At 30.9% G+C, this 20140-nt stretch overlaps 1 protein-coding gene across 3 annotated transcripts in view; it reads left to right on the forward strand.

Annotated features, from left to right (window-relative positions):
* The window catches only part of LOC121114098 (uncharacterized), a 436583-nt gene extending 417472 nt beyond the window's left edge, over positions 1–19111 (forward strand). For all 3 annotated transcript variants that reach the window (XM_071887046.1, XM_071887048.1, XM_071887047.1), the window contains one exon: positions 16320–19111. In XM_071887046.1, coding sequence (XP_071743147.1) covers positions 16320–18662 — 2343 coding nt within the window. In that variant the 3' untranslated portion in view covers positions 18663–19111. The remainder of the gene's footprint in view (positions 1–16319) is intronic.
* The last annotated feature ends 1029 nt before the right edge of the window (positions 19112–20140 follow it).

Genomic DNA, 20140 nt, shown 5'->3' on the forward strand with positions numbered 1-20140 from the left:
TGAAGACTCTTAATTTATTTATTTCAAATATATCCAAGCGAACGTTCTGTTGGTATCTATCAAGATTCATGCAAATAGAGAACAGCGTTATATGCTAGCCTTAATTTATCATTAGTTTAAAAATAGTCCCTAAATATTTCTCATTTTATCTACTTAAACACTATCTGAGTTTTTTTACATATATATACTTTCTAGAGTTAGCAGTTTTTTTGCTTAGCGTTTAAACTGTAGCAAGTATTTATAGTTGGACAACTTTTCAATAACATGGCATACTTTAGCTATATGCTAGCGTTGAAGATTGAAATATTTATTGAATATACTCTATTTTATAGGAAGTAGCTATTTCTGCAAGGAATAGGCATTTTAACACTGTCTTATTCTATGAGCATGAAAATGGTAACTATATTATTTTGTGATTTTTCTACTCTTTTTGCTTCTAAGAATGATTGTAAAGGTTGATTGGTTGACTGAAATTAGAATTTAGTTAAACTCAGAGCTGTTGATTTGATCAAAACTATCATGAGTGTTCTGAACGTTGATTTGTTGAACAATGGAAAAATCCCAATCATGATAAACCAAAAGTTTGGAGAAACGATATGATTGTTCGTTACCATAATATATTAATGTGTTTTTTTCTTTCTAATGTTTATCTTATTAGTCAGATGGAGTTGCATTGATTAAGTATAAGTAATCAATTTAGTATTACAATTTCTCCATCTGATCTAGGAAATGTCTTTAATGTTCATATCATGGGGTGTAGAGGAGGTGAAAAGGAGAATGAAGAGACTCCTTTTTACCTCTGTTAGATGCCACTGGGATATTTTAATAAAAATATAAAGAAATAAGTCCTTTTATAATATGTAAATACGTTTGATATCTTGATAATTAATAGAATACTCACTACACATAGTAGTGATAATAGTAGGGAAGTTTTAGTCTCTTAATACATTCCACAAGGGAAGAGGCGGGAAAAAGGAGAGGGTTATAGAAAGAGAAAAAAAGATTTTTTTTTTAGGTCAAAAATATAGTTTTAATAACCTCAGAGGACCAAAAAAATATCATAAGAACATGCTTGGTTATTTTATACGTCTATTTGCTAAATTTCTGACTGATCAGTTCGGCAATTTATAATTCCATATATGATATCCACATGTGATAACACCAAAAGGAGATTTATACCTATATAACATATGAAAAAAATTGACATGGGGCTTCAGAAAATTTTAGGGTATACAAGCCCCCTTCCCCCTGAGGGGCTAGCGACGCCACTGAGATAATTTCTAAATAATTATCACCTTTAATGGATAATATGGGACTTAAAGTCAGTCCTAAAAAAGTTGAAAATTTTAGAGTCCTCTCTAAAAGGCAACAATATTACGTATATTGTTCCCTTGAAATACCTCAGTTTCACAAATGATTTGCTTTAGTAAATATTTTTGAAAAAAAAATTAAAAAATTGGTGAAATTGATTGACTATGACATCACTGGCTGATATATATTCATGATTACATATACAGTAATAACGAAGTTACTTTAACTCTGACCTTATCTTTGGTGTCATTTAGCAAAAAAAAAATCTAGAAAGGGTATGGGGATATTTAGTTAAGCAAATATTGAGAAATCAACAGGCATCATTATTGAGAAATATAATGAAGATTGTCTTGTGGTAAACAATGTCCTACAATAAAATATAAAATAGATATTCAGTTGAAAATGACTAATGAACTCCCAGGCGATTTTGAGTCATTTTTTCTTCCTTTTTTTTTTTGTAAGAAAGGTTGAGAGATTCAATAAATATCACAACGTATAGCAAGACTAGTTTTTTACCCCATCACATACTCAACTTTTTTTAAAAAGGAAAAATATGACAAAAACATATTATAGCTATGTGAAGTTTCAATATGCGAAGGTTGCTCCGGGCAAGCGGAGATGTATGATCTTTTTTAATTAAAAAGGCAAAGGGGCAACTGTCAAAAACAACTCAAGCGAAAATACATAGTATTTCTGTGTATCCAAAAAAGAAAGTCTTGTTTAATATTAATTTTTTTATTCCTTTTAACTCATGTATTTTAACAATTTTTTCGAATTATTTTTCATTTATGATTTATTTCTTCTTATTTAAAAATAACCATTAACCATTCAATTTTGGATTTCTGATTAATCCATCATTTATATCATTTCTTTAAAAAATATGAAAGGAGTTTTGAATTATGGAAGTATATTAGTTATTTTCTTGAATGGAAGCATTTGTGAAGTTCAAAATAAAAAATCATTTGTTACCCATGAATGGTCAGGATGACTATGTTTTTATATTATGCGAATTTCATAACCTTTTAATGTACAAAAAATATATTAATCATTTTGTTTGATATATGGGTCTTGATCTTCTACACTTTGTATAAAATTTGTTATTTAGAGTTACAATAGTATCAAATAAATATAAACAGTGAAATCAAAGTCCAGTAAAACTAACTCTTCATCTGATCTTAACCACCATGACTTTCCCACATAGGGTATGGTTGAGGGGAGGTAAATGCAGTTTCCATACTCAACAAAGAGAACCAATTGCAGCTGCAGAGGCAACGTGGGGAAAATACTTTCGAATTATTAATGTGTAACAACGAGGGATAACAACGAAATCCCGCGCTTTTGATCTATCCTCTTGAATAATAATAAAATAGTCTTTTTTTAAAGTTTATCCAAAAAACAAAAACTGAAAAATATGGAAAATTATGGAAAAAGTTTGAAGACCATGAATTGAGAGCGCTCAAACTCAAGAAGAACAAGTGTCCATAAACAAATGATCAATTTCAATATATCTTTGTTTGAAAAACGACCATAATATCAAAAAAAAGGCAGCACAAAGTTAATGTGCTAAGTCACCGTCAAACACAGCAACACTGGTCAAGGAAATGATTGAGACGTTTAGTTGGGAAATACTTTCGCCTGCGGCTTGCTCGCCAGACTTGGCTCCGTCTGATTAACACCTATTTGCATCGATAGGATATGCACTTGCTCAGCAGCACAGTACTTCGTACAAAGATGTTCTAAAATGGCTAGATGGTTGGTTTATCTCAAAGAGCAACCATTTTTTGAGGTGGTATCCACAAATTGTCGAACAAGTGGGAAATTTAAAGCTAGCAATGAGCAATACTTAGAAGAAAATATTATGCATCATTTTTATACAGTAAGCCTGTACTTTCTATAAAAAAATCCTAGTTTTATATTTTCACACCTGGTATATGATTGTGGAGGCATTTTTCTTTATGTCCCATTAACGTTTTCTCATAGATAAGAAGAAGATATATATCTTATAATTATCAAATTTTCTAACAAAGAATATAAATAAAACGTATGAAAGAATTAAATTTTTACTAAGTCGGCAAACTTTTGTCATTTTGATTTTATATCTGCAAAAAAAAAAAGTAACAACTTTAATTTTCTTTCCAAAAATAAGATTTTTATTCATGGAGACTATTTTCTTAGTTTAAGATAGTTCATCCATTATTTTGATGAAATTAAAGTAATCAAAAAGCAACATTGATGAGATATGCCAAATTATATATATTAGCCCAATAAAAAAATTATCTATAATTTATTTCTAATAATTTTTTTAATGCATTTTCATTAATATTACAGATTAGATAATTAATCGAAAGCAGTGCTATTTTAGAAGTATATGTAGTTATAAATATCAGTGTTGAGACTCGCTCTGATAGCAATTGTTATCTCCTTTAATTCTTAAATTATTTTTCTATACTGATTAAGACCGATCTTTCAGTCCTTCATGCCGTCTCAAAGCTTGAAAAAAACTTGACCGTTTTCAAATCGTGGACCTATTTTTTAAAGAACTCAGCCAATGAATCGCTTTATATCCTTATGAAACACAGATGATAATGTCATGAATAATGTATTCTTAAAATTGGCTTTGATGTGTCTGTGATGAAAATTCAATCTAGGCTATTCTTTTTTGGGACCAAAATAATTTATTTTTTGCATTCGAACCGATTAAAATTGTATTGTTTCAATGAGATCGGTCTTAAACGACCTTCTTTTAAGAGCTTAAATGATTTGGTCCAACAAAATTTATTACGGTTTCAGATCAGTCTAGGATTTCCCGACCAAAACCAACACTAATAGACTAGAGTATCTTGACAAAAATTATTGCAAATGTTCCTTTAAAAAAACCTTAAGTCAATTTCACCTTATATAAATAGAAAAATTTACAAACATAGTTGCTGTCGGGAAGAGGGAAAAATATGATAAATGGTAGTAGGGTTGTATCGATCCTTATTGAGGAGTGAAGACTGCAGTCCAGTTCAGACTCGGTCCGGTCCAGTTTAGTGATGTACATCAGTCCTACAACTTATAGAGATTTTTGTCCTTCATTATCTCACTCATACTTTATTTTTTCAGTTATAGTACTGACAGTCTGAAGGACTGATGTTCTTATGGACTTGTCCCATACACTGATAGGAACAGTCCTAAGCCTAAATTGGACCAAAAAAATAAGGACTGACACAACACATGTAGAGTGGTAGGAAATTTACATAAATATGTTGTTAAGAGGCTATTTATTATATTTTCTACAAAAATATAATAATAAAATAAAGATTAAAAACATTTCTATGCAAGATTTTGTAATATAGGTGAAGGGGGTTAAAAGTTATAAAAACAATAACTATTACTACGTCTCTAACATTAAAATGCATACTGTTGTTGGTTGTCGATTTTTCTTCTTAATTCTCTTCTTAAAACGTTGATTGATTGAATTTAGCAATTGTTGTTAAACTGTTCAGTCCTTGTTGGACTCTGAATAGAATTGAGGATCGACATTGGAGTCATTCCTGCTTATTTTATTTATTGATACGAAGTGGGATTGGTTTTTATTTCCTTATTTGCGTAACTACCTGTAGCTAATCAAATAAAACGTGCACTCACATCCTAAATGTTTTTCAAATTGTAAAGGGAAAAATCCATATCTATTTTGGTTTCTTTCTTTTTTCAGCATACCGACAGGGCATATTTTTTAAAACTCTATAAGGATAATGCAGTACAAAGCTAACAAAATTTTAGTCAACTACCTTTCCTTTTTTAAAGAAGAAGGATTGGGTAAAATATGGAGTTGCGTGTGTCAACACATTTGCTATGAATACTTAAATTAGTTAAATGTATATATATAATTAATATAATGTTATCAAATTATCCTTAGAGCTCTGTTATCTATGAATATTTTATAAGTATATTTTCTTGAGACGTATCTAATACCAATGTATCATAATCATTCAGGATTTTTATTAGAGTGATGGGAATATTAAACATTATAACCAAGATATTAAAAAAGAAAGCTGGGATAAAAGATTACTAAGAAAAGGAAATACATTTTTCCTCATTTTTTTACGTCAAATATACATAATTTTTTTTAAATATTAGGCCAACTATCTTTTCTTTTTTTCAATAGCTACTCAGCTACTTCAAGGCTTTCCTTTAAAAGCATAGTTTTTTTTTTTCTAAGCGATACAACCCCATATGAAAATTAAACAATGTTCTACAAACTTTGAAACTATTCTCATTTTTCATAAGGATACATAATCTTGACTATTAAACATAGCATCCAATAATGAATGCCTCCTCTGTTTCTTCCCTAGAACGAAAAAGATATATAGAAACTTTATTTCTTTATTTTTATTATAGGTAGACTAATGTTAATTGCAATTTGTTGATTCAAAAGAATAAATTTACTTTAGGGATATTGCCTACATCCTAAAGTTACTTTATTTTTTTTTATTTTTAAAAGGATAAAAAACACTAGTAATTTGAAGAAAAAAAAACAATTTAAATAATGATCCTTGAGTAAAACTTTCTCTTATAGAAATAAAAGAATGAAAAATAATGTTAAGTGACTTTTTCGTAAAGGCTTTGTGAAGAATTGTTCAATAAATTTATTACACATGTATGTGTGCACGTGAATGATAATTACCAAGTTGGATTTTGTTTTATGGAAATATTGATCAATTTGAATTAACATGGCTTTATTTCGGGATTATTATGCATTACGTATTATGCGTACGCGTTTTGATGATATTGCTAACATAGTCAGGAAGATGAACAAGTCCCCATCTTTTGATATCCGGGACTCTATAAAGAGGCAGTACCAAAGTGTCTGCGGCGTAGTCAATGGTCTCTATTGACGGAACAGAAGAGAAAAGTCCGTGGGGGGCGTGCAAAAAAAGATCTTGAACTCAATGACCAGTTGACTCATTGTGATCTTTTCTGATGAGAAGACCTTTTTCTGTTTACCATGTCTTCCACAGGAGCACCGATATGTCTCCACCACCAAACACCCTGCTTCAGTGATGATGTTAGGCCTGGTTGCATCTAACGGGAAGGCCATGAATCCATGCAGTTCCCTCTAGGATACCGGCTGAAGGCTGATAAGTACGTCAAAATTATGAGAATCAAGTTTATCTTCCCTTAGTTTTTCAAAAAGATGGAGCATTTGCCCACACCGCAAAACAAAAACCAAGAGTTTCTCCAGACCAACATGGACTTATGGCAAGGTATGTCTGGTCGTCGCCGAGCCCAGACCTCAACCCCGTAGACTATACCATCTAGACACACGTACAGTCCACGACCTGCAGAAGACGCCACAACAGCACCAACCCCTTGAATACCTCTGTAAACTAGCCCTGGACATCCATGAGTGTCGAGTACATCCAGAGAGTCCGCAGCAGCTTCTTCTATCGCCTGGAACTCCCCATCAATTATGAGGACAGATACATTGACTAAAACCTGTTGTTCGGGTTTCAATTACTAGTTGATAAACCTGTATTCTGATTCGCCCAGGATTTTGCCTTGGACTTCAATACATTGTGTGTTAAAATGAATGTATCATCATGGTTGGCACGGTATGGCCCCTTTGAAGTAAAATCTATCGACTTCTAATTCTTTTATTGTGATAATGAATTTTGGGCTACTTTACGTGCAATTTACAACAATACCTGAGTAATTTATTCCTATAAATTGACAGTAATTCGTCGAAAATACAAACGTAATCCAGACTCAACTTAAAGAAATGTCCTTATTTTGTATTAGCTAAAATATGGCCCAAAATACACAAATACATATTTATTTAATTGGCTTATGTTTTTCGCCAAATGTGAGACTATTGCTTATCCCATGGATTCTCAACATGCAGCCCATTGGCCTGTCAATGCATTTCATAAGGCCGGCAAAAACTATGTAATAACAATAATAAAATTAAAATAAATGCATTTGATGCTGTTATAATTAGCCTAAATCAGTGGCGGCATAAATAGTTTGCACATCCTGTATATAATAATATGGGATTTCACGCTACATAACATAGTATGCATGAGTTCGGGTAATCCCTAATATATAGAATATTTGGCATTCTCTCACACAAAATGTTTCGAATAGATGTATTGTACAATGAGGCATATCTGTTGTTTACTTATTAGTAGTTTCTATAAATAGGCAATGATGTATGCATTATTTTGCATTTATTATTGCAGATAATCCTGCCATTTGTTATGTTTGTTTTGTACAAGCTATGATGTCTTTACAAGTTGCAGCTTGTACAAGTTGCATCTTCTTTGTCTTAAAATGCATTATTTAATTACAGTATTAGTCATTTTAAGTACCAAATAGCTATTAATTGATATTATCATTACATTTTGATGAATTAAAATCCCATTATTATTATCATGTATTTCTGAATAGCATAACTGTGAGCAATTGAACTTTATAATGTGCAACAGAATACTTATATTTAAGTCAATTGTATAAAAATAGTTAGAAGTTACAGTATTAATAAATGGGCCATCCATGGAATGTTCAATTATTGGATTAGCCTTATCCCAAGTACTGTAAATTCTTTATTAAAGAATAAATTCATCTCATTTATTGGTTGTAACTTGTACAAACCGTTTGGGAAGAAAGCAGCTTATTTGTCATGACGTTTCATTGAATTAGCTGTGAGCAGATATGAGATCAAGGAAATAAGCAAAAACTCAACTCATTATTTTGCAATGATATAGGCAGGAATTACGAAGATGTGAACCTCAATTATACTCCAAGTCCAACAAGAACTTACACTTGTAACACCACAACAAATCCTGAGAGTTTTTTCAAGAACAAAAGAATAATAATTATTTCCTGGCAGCAATTTTAACTCTTGATACAGAATAAAAGAATCATCTTTATCCGAACTTATGTTCATTGTTCAATAATTATATGTCTATTCATTTCCTTCAAGTTACGCAGTGTTATTTGTAGCATGAAATACTCAACAAAAATGTTTCTTATTTCATTGGAAGCGGAGGAAATAATATTTATTTTGCATGAAAATATTGCATTATTAATCCGATTTACTCTTTTTTATAATATTAACTATACTCACAATGCTGAACCCCAGTTCTTGTTGCAAATACATACATATGTATATAAAATGCGGGAATTGAGGACTTTTATTTTTATAAAATATCTATATATCCCATAAAGTGACTTTATATTATACAATAGACATCATTGGCATCGAATACCACTCATAAGTCCCTTGAAATACGGAATGAGATACTTTATAATGTAATTCCATGTTATTGTCCAAAAATAAATGGAGTAAGTAAATTGGGAGTGGGTCATAGAATGAAATATACATACATATTCAAAATGTATGGGTGTTTTTATATTGAGCATAAAAATAATTGAATTCCTTGAGGCCATCTCATAGTATTCCATTTATAAGATGCTCCAGGATGTCATCATTTTTTAAAAGTGATCTCTTATACTCATATTATATAATGTATAAGCTTAATCTTTATAAGAACTCTCGGCTTTTTCATATCAGTTAAAAGCTCTTTGCAAGCTACTCAAATACAAAGAAAGAGTATTATAGATATAAAAATTTGGCCAAGAAGCAAGTTTATAAGATCTTGAGGGTTGTGATTGAAGATGAAATGTTATATCATTAAGTCTATACATAATCTCTTTCCTTTTCTATTCTTCAACGCAGCCCATTAAAGTATTATAGAAGGATACTGGTCAAAAAGAACATTTCCTTCAAGGTTTTTATAGATGATTTATCACACAGTTCATACTCTCCGCAAGATCAACCATAACGTCTGTTGCTTCGGTATTTACTTCACAAAATTTTAACATCCCTTTCTTGAACAAATTTAAAAAATATTTGCCAAATGACGTCAACAACAAAGTCAGAATGAAAGTTAGAACTATCCACTTCATTGCTACTGTATTCGTTCTCCTTATTTCTATAAGAATAGGTAACTCTTTAATCTATCTGTCATTAACAATAATGGCAAAATATTATCTGGTATAAAAAGCCTTAAATTTTAACTGAACTGACTCATTTGGTAAACTGAGGTACTTAACCATATTATAAGTAAAAATGCTCCTTCTAGAGGATGTTCTCAAAATTGGGAACTTTTCAAAGACTTATTTTATTCCCATATTAACACATTAAACGTAATAATTAGTTAGAGCAGTTATATGTATTTGAGAATGAATTTTATCTATTTATGACTCGAATAAAAAAATTACGTTTTTTTAAGTTCTAAAGAGACTTCTGAGAAGATATTTCTTTTAAATTCAATATCATCTTATAAACCACTTTAGTTACCCTTGGTTAAATTTTTAACCTACGAAATTTAAAATGAAATAAATCCATAGAAATGATTAAAAAATGATTTTGTGCAACATCAAGGATCAAAAAAACATTTCCAATTGAAATTTATTAAGTAGACATAATACTTTACGAGATATTTGGATTTTCCTAAAGCCATAATTTTAAATTGAACAATTGGCTCGATTCAAAATAGACTCTAGCATAATTTAAAATCCGGAGAACAGATAATTAGAAATTAATTAATAAATATTGAATGTAGATTTAAAAATGGCTCAATATTACCATACTTTGTACCAAATTGTAGCAAAGTTCACTTGTATCTCTAAAAACCTTTCCTTCAAAAAGAAAGAACGCAAGAGGCTAAAAACCCGTATATGGTTAACCCAATTACTTTAGTCTTCCCAAATATAAATAGTAGGAATACCCTTTAACTAAGATATAAAAAAAGAAAATTCAAAACAATTTTTAATTTTAAACAAAGTTTAATTTGGCAGAGTACTTGTGGACTGATGTAACCAGAAAAGTTTCATTGATTAGGTTAAACTTATTAATTTTAGTAGGTTTCTCCAGGATTTTTTTTCAAAGTATTTTGATTATACATAGGTCCATAGAGTTGTTTTTTTAGTACTATTCATCCCAAGTTTTCAGCCATTTTGATAAAAAATATTCAAATATAACAAAAGAAAAAAACCAATGATTAATAATTAATAGGGCATAAAATAGCTTTAAACAATAAAAGAGGAGCTCACACTTCCTCGATGGGATGATTCTGTGCTTCGTCTGTAGAATATTTCCCTAGGGTTGACATTTTTTAAGGAAAAAAAAGAGTGCAAGAAGAAGGCGGGAGTGGGACATATGGTACCAATGAAATAAGACCCTTTTTTATATAAGCTGCGTGTCATGTAATTAGGGGGATAAAATGAATTACTGCTATATACCTTCTACATTTAAAATAGCATTAGTGGAAGGAAAATATTGTAATCATACATAGTATTAAAACAATTTATTTGGGTGTGTGATATCTGTTTGCTTAGAAAAACAATAATAAAACAGCATATATTTAAAAACGGAGACTTTAAACATATGTTAAAAGTTTTTCAGAATTCTTAGCTGCGAACGTAGGGCTATGTTTAATTTATATCGGACACAATTCCTGTGCTCTGGAGGGGATATTTGTGTTTTCGCTAATAAGTTGATTTTTTCATATAAAAAGATCGATTCCCCATGTCTCAATGTTGTTTATTTTAAGATATGCGTTGTCGGTTCAAAAATGCACTAAAAAAATTGCAATCTAAAAATGAATTATTGTACTAACAGAAAAAGGGAGAACGTATACTAAATACAAATTATAAAGGATTAGCGAGTTAGTCTTAGTATGTATCTTCATTTTGGTTGAAAAGGGAAATTGGCAAGTTAGTAATGGCAATGAGATTTAAATAAAACAATAATTCAAACATTTAAAAATGGTTTTATTCTAAACAAAATCAGTATTTTGATTAGGTCAATTATGTGATGGATTTTCAAGAGTGTCAAAAAGGGGTGCAGGTTTCTTTAGATTTATATAAAATGGACAGAAATCAATAAAAAAAATTGTAAACAAGGAGATTTTAAATAGTTATTTACCTATTATATATTGATAGTTTATAGTGGATTGTTTTGGTTGATAATTTTAACATACACATTAAACATTACTAAAATCTTTTTAATTTTTCATTGGATATATTTAAAATAGTGTGGTTGCACTAGTTATTTTTAAATCCATATATATTTATTTTATGATGCATTTTTTAATCAATTTACAGCAAAGATAGGCGATTTTTTCTATTTTTTTAGGGATATGTTACACCCCCGACTTATAAAATAATGAACAAGAAAGAGAACACACAACGATCGTTTTTCCTTTTCTAATTTTTAAACGTAGTTTTTTCGTTACAAACATGTCAATTGTATATATAGATTAGGGTTTACCGTAATGACAAAATTTGGGAATTTGGTATCGCCGGATATTTTTATTCTGCATTTTATTGCATTAAACAAGAAAATCATGGACGCATTTTGATTTGAAAATTTATAAAATGTTCAAAAAAAGGACGTTTTAATGTTGTTTCCTAAAAATTATCGATTTGAATACAGTTACAAGATTTTTATCTTTTTAAGTGGTATAGATAAAACATATTTTTTGCAACAATATTTCAACTATCTTTCTCTAACTTTGCTCATGAGATGAGTATTTTAGTTCCAAACATGCTTCCAATAAATAAATATAATTTTTTGGTTCCGCGTATTACGCGCATTTATTTTGATGTTTCTAATCATTTTTATTACTTACATCTCATTTATTTGATACCAAATGCCCAACATAGTATTAAAAAATATACTTTTGTTCTTCATTTACGCCAAATAAGACAACCAATTTATAATTTGGGACTACGAAAACTGTCAATTAAACTCTTAAAAATATTATTTTTTATGTATTATTCCTTAATTTATAAGGTTGATTTTTTATTTAAGCATATTTTATTTTTATATTCTATAAGTTGAATATTTTTCATTCATTATGAATATTTAATTCCTTCTTTTTTTTCTGGATAAAGTTAGTCAGTTGACTTTGAGGACTGCTTACTGTGATAAAAGGTCCAGTGGCGTTGTTCGAATACTGGATATTAATAAATGAAGTACATCCCCATTGAGATTAAGGCCGTACACTGATATCTCCCAAATCCCTTCCATTTCTTTTGTCACTCATTTTTAATATCCCGAATTGTCTATCTTCTTGATAGAGCTAGATAGTTAACATTAGATAGTAGAACATGCTCAGAGTACAACTTTATGGATAAATTTTTGGTCCATAGCCTTGTTCAATTAGTTTGTGAACTCTATACCTATAAATTACCGGTATGAAACATAATAACTGAGCTCGATGGTCTCAAAAGCTGAGATAACCCGTTTTCAGGTGTTCTAGATTATATGCATAATATATATCAACTTTATTATCCATTTCTTTATTATGAATCGGGAAACTTATTTATGGTAACGTTCACGACTGCGAATTTAATCATAAATTCATAAAAATAAGTACAAGTTTCCCACTGCGTGAAATGTCTGAAAGAGTTGTTGATGATTTGTCTAATGATCCATTTTATGCTTATCGCATTACAAAAATGATTATTTTAGGAATTGCAGATGAATAAATTCTTAAAATTAAAATCGTCAGTGTTTTACATTCAATATGGTTCATATAGGCAATTTGTTTCGTACGACTCTAATTCTCAAAGCATTGGATGGCCGGAGATAAAACAAAAAAGTTGCGTCTTATAGTCGAGTTCCTTGCGAATTGTAAGTTGCATGTGTGGTTATAAATTAAAGTAGATTCCAATATTTTAAACGGTCCATCACATACATTATAGCAAATATAATTAATTCAGAATATTAAAAAAAGATACACATTTAAAAAAGTAAAAAGTATCGCCATGAAATTTGTAGAGAAAGATGTGTGGCATGCTCACTCTCAGCATGTGTTACTATCTTTACAATCAAGCTCTAAGAACGAAGATAGGCAATTCAGGATATCAAAAATTAAAGACATAAGAGATAAAAGTGATTTGGGAGATATCAGTGTACGACCATACTGTTCACCTAACCTCAATTAGGAAGCACTTCAATTATTAATATCCAGGATTGGAACAACGTCACAGGACCTTTTATCACAGTAGTCCTTCCTCAAAGTCAACTGATTAGTTTTGTATCTTAACTGCTTCTACTTCTCAAAATAACATGCCACACACAAAGTTGTGAACATGCAGTAGAAAAAGTAATCAATTTATAGTTTATTTTTGAGAGGTCATACAAAAAAAGAGGAATTAAATATTCATACAAAAATAAACAAATAAAAATCAAATAAAAACAAAACAAATTTTTATACCTATATATGTAAGGATATGGAGAGGCTCGAAATCCAAGCGAACGTAAACTCAAATAAAAAGTATAGGACTCTAATACAGCGACGTGGCGTGGGGTAGACGCTATTTTTTATTATTATTAGAAAGCTACATTTCATGATTTTCCATTATTCATAATAAAATCTGCATTTTATAATCACCAGGATTTCAAACTATTGCACATCCATATCTAGAAGTATCGTGCCCATTCATCTTCAACATCAAAAGTACAGAAAAAAAAATTAATGACGTTTTTTAATTGTTAAATATCGATGCTATAAAGTCTATAAGCAGCGTTTTTAAACAGTCTTTTCTCCCAACATCCCATTCAATACAACAGACTGCTAGTTTTGTTGATGTGAGTGGGCACACACGCAATGGAAATTTGGGTTATCTGTTTCATTCTATCAATTATTAGCCATAAGTAATAGAAAATAATGATTCAACTTATCAAAGTACACGCACCAACTGTTTTTTTTATCTCAACATTTATCGCGCCTCTAGTGAAACATAAAATTGTACATTTATATTAATAGAATCAAAATGTTAATCATGTCATCAAAGTTAAATAATAACAATTTTATTTACACCTTCTTGTATATGTTACATGGTTGTTGATCACCAGAAACAGAAAATGAGAGGGGTTGTAATAGTTTTGAACAAGTCTATATATTCTTTGTTTTTCTTCTTCCAAGTACAGAGTACAGCCACATAACTTCCTTTGTCCAAAAAAAATTAAAACAAGCTTTATAAATCAGATAAGTTTGTTTTTTTTGTTCATAATGATAGTACAAATTTAAAGTCGTGTTATACACAACTTTGAGGTGTTGTGTATAGAAACTTTATTTAAAATGTATTCTTGGTACAATGCAGAACCGTTTTTTATACTCAGGGTTTAGCTTCTAGAAAATACCATTATTTATGTATGGAAAACCAGCATATAATGATGGTTTCTTTCTCTTTTAAGTATATAGACTTTTGGTGTTTCTAAGTAAAAGTTATTTGAGGAAATTGAAAGGGATGTCAATAAAAAGATTAAATATGACATCCGTGTTGAATACAAGTTTTAACCATTAATAAATCATTTCAGTTTTTTGGGTATACATATACATATATTGGGTATATATTGAACACATGTAAGAAGCTTAAATAAGATTGGAAAAAAGAGGCGGAAAATCATTTTTTTCTGAACACTTGTTTCATTCTTAATAATCTAGCTAAGTCAAGTTTAACAAATCAGCATTCAAATTACACAAATCTTACCATTGCTACTTTTTTTTCTGCCCTTTGATTGAGATGGTGTGTAATTGATCTTTCATCCCAAGAAACATGAGAAAGACCTTCACATATAATCCGAATTTTCTTAAAATAGTGACCTACAGACAGAGTTGACATTATTTGTAAGGAAAAAAAGAGTGCATAAAGAAGAATTATGGTACACCTGAACTAAGACCTTTTTTAATATCAATTCCCTGTTATATGATTTTGGGGAGAGAAAATGAATTACTGCTATAAGGAGTAGACCCTCTTGTATTTTTAAATAGCATTAATGGAAAGAAAATATGGTAATTATATTTAAATTCATATATATTTATGTATTTTTAAAACAATTTACAATAAAAATAGGAGATAATGCTTGCTTCATAGAAATAAGTTAACATCAAGACAACCTATTAAATAATGAGCAAAAATAAATAAAGAGTATCCACGACAATATTTTTTTCTTTTATATTTTTAAACCTAGTTTTTTCATTACAAACATGTCAATTCTATGTACAAATAGTTTTTTTAAATATTTTTTTGACAGGATTTACATGTTTCAGTGATATTTTTGTATTGAAAAATCTAAATAAAAGAAAATAACTCAAGGTTAGTTTGTAATTACATATCTCCAGATTCAAACATTGTTTAATTATTTTTCCATCTTTTTCTTAATCCGAAACCGGTTTTCTATCGTCAAAAATAATGACAAAAAATAGACCCATTTTTGAAAGTTTGAAAAGTCTAATCAATGCTTTATTTTATATTAGAATGGTAAAATTATAATTTGTCATAAAGTGAAGATATAGAACTTTCTTATAAAAAAGTCTTATATTCAAAAAATAATATTACAAAAGTTATTAAAGACTATTAATTGAAAAAAAATATTCTTGTATATTCATCAAGTTATGAAGGTTTATTAATAGTAGATCAAAATTTCAATTCTGTAAGCCACAAAAATAGAAATTGAGGGTTATAATGGACATTTTACATGTTTTTTGAGGTGTACAAATCTAGAACAAAATCAATCCAAGTGCCTAAATTTTTTGACAAAATAAAAACTTGGCAGTTGACAAAACAAATTACTTAGTAAATGTTTATATTTATGTTACAAAATGTACTCAGTGATTTTTTATAAATTTTGTAGAAATCAATAATTTTTTGTTTCCAAACGATTGAACAATATATAAAAATTAAATAAATTAAATGACAAATCGGAATGGATCATTAATTTAAATAAATTACCTATAATATTTTTATATAGATACATATTTATTGTCATAATTTTTATGAGATCAATACGTCTACTTTTTAAGAGAAATATTATTACCTCTAACAATGGTATTAAATGGTATACTTTATTAATGATCGATTGATTTAAAATATATAAATATTTATTTCAGATCTTTTGTTAAATATAAAATGATTATTAATGTTTTTCTTTTACCTCTCATTAGGTGGAGTATATATTGGGCTTTGGAGCAGCTGCTGTGGTTGTACTGACAATTATCATTATAATGATTCTCTACTTGGTGCTCCAATGTCGATCACGTCGCTATAAATCTCGTCTTTCGAGAGCCCTTCACTGTGATAGTAATTCAAACTCAAACTCATATATTGAGCGCTCAACAGTGGATTTCATTGTTCCAGGAGAAATGGAGCTCACCTCCGCTGTTCGAAGTGTGTCTTGCTCCTCTGTTCTTTCCAAATGTAACGGAAACAAGGACGGGCCAAATAACAACAGTAATAATCCTAATATCAGCAGTAGCAACCACATGACTGATGATGAGGAGGAGGACAGAGATAAAGATGAGGACGAATATGGAGGACGGAAAAGGAGGACACCACGAGCTGTTCGACATTCCAGTTTATCTGAGAGGTCACATTATATGGATGGACCTCCGAGTTATAAACATCCTCCACCTCCGGCATCCCGATCGGAGCCATTATGCAGATGTTGTGGAGAGCCACAATGGCGACATCCATCTGCTGGTAATATGGGATTCATCCCTCCACGGTTTGTTACTCCCTATCAAGAAGCACAACATATCCGAGATTGCCCTCGAAATCAGATGCATTTGTCACACTCTCGAGGAGAGTGGAACTGCGGGAGCTATCCGCCACTTTCTCAAAACTATAATTACTTTGATACTAACAATCATGCCATGTACAATATGCCAAATGGCGATGTGATGAGCCAAGAGAGTCCAACGAAGAACATGCGCTACAGGTCAAACTCCTTGCGGAATCCCAAAAAGTATAATAATCCCTACAATTCCAGACCCTATGTGTACCCTGGTATGCATAACAGCAACAATAATCTTCATTATGTGACCATGAGTCGAGGAATGCCAGGATATCCCAGGACTGATCTTATTCGCTATGCGACCTCCCAACCTCATCTAAATGGTAACTACCCTCAACCCAGATCCATCAATTCCATGCACCCAAATCATCAAAATATTTTGACTCCCATGAGCCTAGAAACCTCAATAACTCTTCCACGTTCATCTCCAAATGCAACAATTTCCACACCCAGGTATCCATACTTACCTCGTCAACCTCCACGCTATAATATGAACAATAGCTATGCTAATCAACACAAACCAAATCTTCCTCATCGCCATCAGTCCAACCAAATTGAGAACGGGGACGTTGCCCAACACTCCAACATTATTTATGATCGGAATGAACAAAAGAAGCGAGATGACTACCTTTTTCCAGATCTTCCTCCTCCTCCAGATGCTAACCTACCCATTATTAAAAATGGATCACGCTCTTCCAGTTTAGATGATCTCAGCAGTGACTCTCGAGGCCATGATAACTCCCAGAGACCTTTTTATACACTCCCCAACCAACCTGGATTATCAATGAACAATAGTAGCTCCTCTTCACGACGAAGAAATAGCTACAAGAATCGAAACTCGAGTAGCATGAGTAATAGCAGCCTCAATAACAATAATAATATTGCAGAGTCTGCTGTTAGAATTGATCTCAGTGACGCAGATAGGGCAATTCGACGACCTGGCTCAGCAACTGATCTAACATTAGCGAATGTGGCTGCTAGTCCTGTTAGATCTGTGCTCCGATCGAATCGACAAGGTACTTTAGAATGTTCTGCATCCATTGATCGACGAAGCATCATTATCAATCCCTCAACTAAGGGAACAAATAAAAAAGTGATGTTCACGGGTGTAAGCGATGAAGGTGAAGAGAACAGTAATAGCAGCGCGCAGGACATTATGCCTGTAGAGGAGGATCCCGTATGGGTCCTTCGTACTGACAAAACGGAGGAATGTTCTCTTAAGAACACAGATTCAAGATATCTGAGTACCAATTTGGGAAACGACGTCCCCATTACAGGGATCGTCATCGCTCAGCCGAATAAGTACATTACAGCTGGATATCCACCCTCTGTGATGCCGCCAAAGATAATACCCAATCCCCTCAACTTGCTATCCGTCAATGCCATGTCCATACAGCAAATTTCCTCACATCCTCATCACAGCAGTAGTGAAAGCAGTTCCGGAACTGTATCAAATTTACCACGTCCAAACATAGGAAGGGGTAGTCTAACTCTAGGCTCAAGTGCTGGATCCTCTTCTTCAGTCACATCCGTTGCAACACCTCCCATGATGAACCCTATACTACAACAGCAACAGCCCCTATTACAGCATCAACAACAAATGCAAGGACTCAGACCCGGAAATCCTGCACTTCAGAGACCAATTCAACCCCATTTTCATGAAAGTCCAGATGAGGGATATCATGAAGAGGATGGAGGAAGTGAGACACTGTGACATAGACCTATCTCTCATCATTGACATCAATGATCTGAGGGAGGAAGAAGGAGTGTAAGCTGTTACGATACAAACATAAACTACAAATTTAATAATGAACGTGTGTGAATGAACAAATATCTAAAACCTAAATAAAATACTATAATCATCATGACGATTTTTTTTTTTTCATATTTTTATTTATAAACTAGATTATATTATATGTGCGATGTACATGCATAAGCTTATTTAGGGCACATGATTGTACACAATAACGGATTTTTAATAATTTTATGAGTATACATACATAATTATGATTTACCTGCATAATTACAAATAATAATTAATTTACAAATTAAACAAAATAATTATCTGTGTGTTGATGAGGAGTATTCATTTAAATACTTTATACCAATGTTAATATTTTCTAAAAAAACATATGAGTTGAAAAAATAAAAAAATATTTGCAAGAGTTTGAGAATCATTAATTACAATGGTCATTATTTAAAATGTTTTATTCGTCAATTACGATTCATGTATTTTTGGGATATTGAATATCAATTCCTTCGAACAGACAAATATAATTTAATGTAAATTAATGATTTAATAGTAATATGTTAAATGTATTCTTTTTAAAGACGTATTAAATATTATTTAAAATAAATGTGGGGAAATTGTGGTACTTCTATTTTTTTTTTTTTAATAGTCGTTGAAATAGCATGTAGGGGAGACCGTAGAAAATCGAGAAACTTTTTGTTATTGAATCAATTACCCTTACCAAGAGCTGATTTGAGGTCAGATAGATCTGGACGTCAGTTATTTTTAATACCATATATGCCTAACTAATTTTTTTAAATATATGAAACCAGCTTTGTAAATTGCGATAAGCATATCCAGGAACTGATCAAGTTTATAAGCTAGCTTAAGCTGTAGAAGGGGTTCCCAAAAAAAATTTGAATCACTTATCCTTTTGATAATCTAGCTAATAATACATTGTAAAATGATTATACTAAATAAGTTGCGAACAAAATCGTTGGGATAATGTTGTTGCTGGTAAAATCGTGGTATACATTATTGCTCTGAGACAAATTTGCTGTGGCTAATATATTCGTGGAGCAACATCATTGCAGGCAATATGACTGTGAGGAATTTCATTTCAAGACAATATTATTCTGTGCCTATTTTTTGTAATTTATATTATATTCAGATGATAAAACAATTGAGGTCTGAAGGAACATGGTATGAAAGATTCCATTTAAATATCCCAAAATATAACTCATCCTCAGGTAGTGAAGTTAACGTGCTGGGTAGGGTAGACCTTATTTTTTAAATTTGAGAAATAGGGAGCTGGGACGGTTGCAAATTTTTCCTTTAAGACCAAAGATATCGTATACAAATTTTGAATTTTACGACTTTTTCAAAAATTTGTTTTTTAACTTAAATATCATCTAAACACTTCGTATTATAAAAAACTTTTTAATACTTGAAATTTAGATAAA

This window comes from Lepeophtheirus salmonis, chromosome 3 (genome assembly GCF_016086655.4).
Source record: "Lepeophtheirus salmonis chromosome 3, UVic_Lsal_1.4, whole genome shotgun sequence".
In the NCBI taxonomy this organism is placed as follows: domain Eukaryota; kingdom Metazoa; phylum Arthropoda; class Copepoda; order Siphonostomatoida; family Caligidae; genus Lepeophtheirus; species Lepeophtheirus salmonis.